Raw genomic sequence first — 5,773 nt, forward strand, 5'->3', positions numbered from 1 at the left:
TATTATTATTATTATTATTATTTTTAGAGGTTTTGCACATAAGCGCTGAAGGGTTAATGCTTTAAAGTTTTTCAAAGAAAAGAAAATTTCTGAACGATGTTTTTTGGTTCGAATATATATATATAAAAAATAGATTTTATGAGCCGTATGAGAAATCCTGATGGATGCTTTTCTGTCATTCTTCCATCAATCAAAATAAAATAAAATAAAAATAAAAATAAATGAATAAATGTAATGGCAGAAGAACCTTTGCAGAGATTCTTAATTTATTTACATAGATTTTTTTTTTTATAGATTGTAACATTCAATTTCATTCATAAATTTAAACCAGCGTCATGGATTTCATTTCATACAATGAAATGTTTTTTAACTCTTTTCATGTGAATGGGAATGAATTTTAAAAACCTAAGAAGGCATTTGGGAAACTTTCACAAGCTGACTTTTATGAGATCAGCAGATTTTAAGAAGAAAGGCTGTGATACAAAACTGTCGTCTGTGTCAACTTTGTTTTTGTGAGAGCAAAAATATTTTAAAATATTCATATTTTGAATATATTGTAGTCATTCTACTTTGAACGTGGGAACACTGAACTTAGACCATCTGCTTTTATATGGAATGAATTATTTTTAAAAAAAATAATAAAAATAAAAATTTAAAAAAGGACTGAAAATGTTTGACTACTAAAATTAAAAATTTGGAACATTTTTCCAAAACTAAAAAATATCTCTCTTTACCTTTCTGTACCTGATAAAGCATATTTATGAGCTTCACATTTTTTATTTAAATTTTTAGCTTCGATATTATTTTAAAAATCTTTATCCAGGATATCATTTTGGGTTATTATTTATTAATATATTTAATTTTGAAAATTTATGATTGTTATTCCTAAGTGTCTGTTATTTGGATGGCAAACTCTTGTCTGACTTTTATTTGATTTTATTTTTTTTTAAATTTCACTCAAAAACAGTACCTTAAATCAAGGTACCTGATGGTACTTTTGAAGCTTCCATCTTGAGTCTCAACAACCTGTTTATTCACTTCACAATAACTGTCTTATAAACATGTTAGAAATTACATTTTTATTGAATAAAACATTTTAATCGTAAATAATCAACCTGATCTCATGTGGAATTTTGTATTTTTATTGAAGTTAGGAGGTCATTTAGAAAGGTGGCTGCTTGCAAATTCTTACCACATTGAAATAATACTATAACCATACAAATAAACAAACAAAAAAAGGAAAAAAACCCTACATCCTAAACACTTTTCAGAGGAATGTCAACACTTAACGGTTTAAAAACTGTGCAAAACCTCCAGCCTGACTCTGAATTTTTTGGTTGGTTGGATTCTGGGATCTCTGACCGGTGAGGGACGGTCCTGAAACACACCGTACTGAGCGCGGAGAGTGCCGGTGTAGTTCCGGGGTAGGGTCATTTCAGAATAGAGAGGGTGATTATTTTTATCAAAGTGAGAAGCATGGAGTCAAGCGCAGACCGTACTATAGAGGGAGGAAAAAAATCTTTGGTATCTTTGGTTTCATCAACACGATTAAAATTACAAATGGAAAAATTCAGTGAGGTAGCCTCTTTGGTTCTCACTATAGAAATAGAAAGACTTTTTGTACACGCACACGAGTCAGTCTTGGAAGCAGCTAGTGTTTAAGGGAATCCTCTGTTATCCTTCTACAAGTGAAGCAATGAACAAACGGTCTCTCAGCGTCCGTGGTTTGGTGTTGGTTTGTTGGTTTGTTTTCTTCTTCTTTTTTGGTTTGTTTGTTTTCTTAAAAATCTTTGGCGAGTTCTACGTCGATCTCCGTTAACGTGTTGCCCTGTCCGATCCGATCCGATCTGCGTCAAGTGAGGTCAGGCTGAAAACAAAACCGCTTGTCCGCCGTGGCGGGATGCGAAGGTGGCGGTCAATCGATCACAGATGGCGAGATACAGTGCTCGTTCGGAAAACAGTCGTCACTAACAGATTGTTTTCATTTGGAGGGAAATCAACAAAAAAAAAATGATTGAAAACAAAAACATTCGCTAAAAGGATCTGGCAGCTACGACATTCTGGAACATTCTCTTAAATCTATGTAAAAAAATTAACATTAAATACATTGCTTTTTAAAGTAAAGCTAACTAAGAAATAAATTAACAGAAAGGGGACGCGAAAAGCGCCGCATCTTCGATGCGCTGACATTCTCCAAGAGCCATAAATATTCAATCCAAACAATTAAAGCTAATTAAATAACATTAAATAATTAAACAAAACAAAGCTATGCACATGATACTAGCACAATTTGGCATAAATAAATAAGTTCGACAGTGTCAGACACTCAAAGGAAGAAAATAAAAATAAACAGAATGTAAACTTTGGCAAGCTACTCAGAGAAAGGGAAAAAGGTTTCCAGGGACGTTTTTGGCAATTTTAAATTAAGTTCAATTATAACAAATATAAATTACATAAATAATCACGTATTGCGAAGAAACAAAAACCTAGGAAACTATCATACATACTGTAGGCATTGGCAAACAATTAAGTACTAAAGACAAGCAACAAATGTAAAGCTCTTTTTTTTGGTTGGATTCCATACCCAAGGTTGTTTCTAAAGACCTGGCTGAGGTGAAAGTGGAAGTGGACTCCGGCGCGACTCTCGACAATGCTAAAGGTCATTAAGAGGTCGCGGCCGCCGGAGCCGTCTTTGGACTCGAAGCTTTAAAGAGAGAAAGAAATGAAAAGATAAAGCTATTCGACCGATATTTCAGCAGTTTCCTCGGAAATGATGAACCGGTTATCAGTTATGTCGTCGGCTTTCACGCGCTCGCTCTGCTTAGCGTCAGCGTGTGGACATCGTCGAGTTTGTTTTTTTTGGGGTGTGGCTTCGGCTTGATCACCTGATCGCAGATTTCCGCCAAACATGGGAGCTCAGATTCGGTCGCTTGTATGAAACGGATCAAAAATGTTGTAACAGAAAAGTCTACCCTGAAACATATGAAAACTATTGGCGTTGATGTGCTTAGCGATTCTGGTGCTAATTTGTTCTTTTTGTGTGAAACCTGAATGTCGATGATGCAGTAAGATCGTATCATCGACTATAAAATAATACTCTTCATTTCAATGCAGGTTAATACGCAAGTCTGTCAGGGTGGAGTTTTCCATTAACCCAGGAGGCACTAGGACACAGGATCCAGTTTCACAAAGGCATTGTGAATGTTTAGTATAACTGGCAGAGAGAGAGAAAATGAGAGAGAGAGAGAGAGAGAGAGAGAGACTGAGAGAGAGACAGAGAGAGAGAGACAGAATCATTGTGCTGCAATGCTTTTGGGAAACTCATTTGTCCAGTACGGTTCATTATTTTACCGTATATTTTGAATTCTTGTTATTTTTTAATCCTACGACGTACGAGTGTATAAATTGGTGGGAATTTGCTTTATAGTCTAATCTTTAATATAAACATTGCTCTTGTCTTCTTCGCTGCTTTGTTGTTGGCGTATGCTAAAGTTTAACGATTGTTAGCAATACCGAATCTGGGGAGCTCCCATGTTTGAACCCACAAAACAAGCACACACACACACACACACACACACACACACACAGACATCATGAACATGTATGTTCTCCATGCATGTAGCACAAGAACCAATAGGGAAGAGGGACAAGACCAGGGAACTGCCGTCGGGTGTAAATTAGGAATCTTTGGTATTGTAGCTGATGAGGTTCTTGTTGTTCTTTTTTTCCCATTTTTTTTGGTGAAAAACTGCATAGGCACACGTTAAAGACAATCTTCAACTTATTTGTTTAAGATAGAGAGAGAGAGAGAAAAAGAGAGAAAGAGAGAGAGAGAGAGAGATTTTTTTCTGCTTCAGGGAGTGGCGCTTTTTTCTGCCACGGATGATTTCCGTACTTGTTCTGCTTCCTGTGTTTTTTTTTTCCCTTGGTCTCAACGAGACTTCAAACAAAGAACAGAGTCCTCTTCACGGTTCTCCTCGTCGTCCCTGTCGTCTTTGTCTTCTTCTTCGTCTGTTTGTTTGTTCGTCGCTGTTCCAGTTTGCTTGATTTTTTGTGTGTGGGTTTTTTTTTTTTTTTGGTTTTTGTCTTTGTCGTCTTTAGAACAGTTTTTTCTCATTTGTAGAACAGTTAGGTGCAGAAAAAAAGTTTCTTTGGTTTCGATTTGTCAGTAATAAATAGAAAAAGTCTTTTTAAGTGTCCGTTTTGAATGATCCATAAAGCCTTTGGCCTGCTTTGGAGCTGGGAACGAGGCTGCGTACTGGCTTTGTCCTTAAAAAACAAATGAAGAAATGCATTGAACCGTGGACCGAAATGGCGAAGCTTATTAGACGTTTAGCTAAACTCCTACGTGTGAATGTACTAGCGCTAGCACGAGTGATGAGCGCTTTGTGTTGTCTTCTCCCTTTCTCCCCAGGAAGCTTCGAAAGTAACCGACAGGCATTGGTGTAGAAGATTGTCCTCTTATTCTATTAGAAAGGCCCTGATTGCCGTTGCCAGTTCACTTTCATGGAGCTCCTCAGCTTGTGTTGCATATAACGGAAAGAATTGGATGAAGCTGCCGTCGCTAATGAGCGCGCGAGTTAAAACGGATAAGTTTGAGAGACTGGCACCGCGTAATGGACGTTCGGGCATGGCGTACAAATGGGAAAAACAAAAAAAGACGGAAGGTTAACAGACGTTCTTCAGTCGCATCGTAGAAACGGCGTCCTGAGTTTTCTAATGATTGAAGAACGATCTCGACGGTCCAGCCCCCCCTCCCCCTTTGTTTCTAATTTCTTTATTCTATTGCAAATGAAATGTGCTTTAAATTTGTGCTCATGTAACTACCTGGCTGACCACTTAACAACAAAATCCTTGCAGTCTCTATACTGGTGTGTGTGTGTGTGTGTGTATGTGTGGTGTGTGTATGTGTGGTGTGTGTGTGTGTGTTTATTCTGGTGGTTGTGTGTTTTTTCCTGAACGTTACTTAACTCTGATAGATTTGTGCTTGCATCCCTGCCAATAAACAGACAGTTCCACCGGGGGGAAATTTCTCCACCGGTCAGCAGGACGAAGATGACGTTTGGGATGTTTATTTGAGACGCTACACTTTAGCATCGTATTTATTTATTTATTTATTTATTTTTAACCGTCGCTAATTCATCCTTCAAGGTTTCCTGCTGAGTTTGGTTTTTTCTTTTGCGGTGTTGTATTGGCAGCTGGGATTTGGATAAATAAAAGCTCCTTGATGTACGACTGAGAAGGAAGCTTACATGAAAGGGATCTGCTTTGATTTGGATTTCAGGCATGCACTTATTCTGGAAATTTCTATATCTGGATATCTGGAACGATGATGGTTATTGTTGTTATTGTTTTTTTTTCTGTTACACGATTTTGCAGTTTTATGGAATATTTATGATGCTGCAGTTAAACCTGGTGCCATTCAGTCAGTAATGATTCGTATGATGACGGTGATGAAGGTGATGAATAGTTTTGCCAGTACGCAACTCCGCCCCTTTCCTCACATCCACCCGATTTTTTTTTCTTTGGATAACTTTTTTGGTCTGGTGCACAACCCCCCCCCCCCCCATCCCAAACTTCTTTGGCTCCCCCACCCCGAACCCCCACCCCAAGCTTTTTGAGAAAAAAAAAAAATCAGACTTTGGTACAAGTGCTGGAAGCGGATGAGGCTCCACCGGGACTGCCTTCGTCCATCCATTTGTCCAGACTCCGCCTGCGCGCGTTCATGAAGAAGTTGCTAACAGTGCTCAGTTCCAGTCCCAGCTGCTGTGAA

The 5,773-nt window shown here is 38.0% G+C and overlaps 1 protein-coding gene across 2 annotated transcripts in view; it reads right to left on the reverse strand.

Annotated features, from left to right (window-relative positions):
• Positions 1 to 5,612: 5,612 nt before the first annotated feature.
• Positions 5,613 to 5,773, reverse strand: part of onecut2 (one cut homeobox 2) — a 26,334-nt gene continuing 26,173 nt past the window's right edge. For both annotated transcript variants that reach the window (XM_058415290.1, XM_058415291.1), the window contains exon 2: positions 5,613 to 5,773. This exon is cut by the window's right edge. In XM_058415290.1, the coding sequence (XP_058271273.1) occupies positions 5,635 to 5,773 (139 nt within the window). In that variant the 3' untranslated portion in view covers positions 5,613 to 5,634.

The sequence above is a fragment of the Hemibagrus wyckioides genome, linkage group LG18 (assembly GCF_019097595.1).
Source record: "Hemibagrus wyckioides isolate EC202008001 linkage group LG18, SWU_Hwy_1.0, whole genome shotgun sequence".
Classification (NCBI taxonomy): domain Eukaryota; kingdom Metazoa; phylum Chordata; class Actinopteri; order Siluriformes; family Bagridae; genus Hemibagrus; species Hemibagrus wyckioides.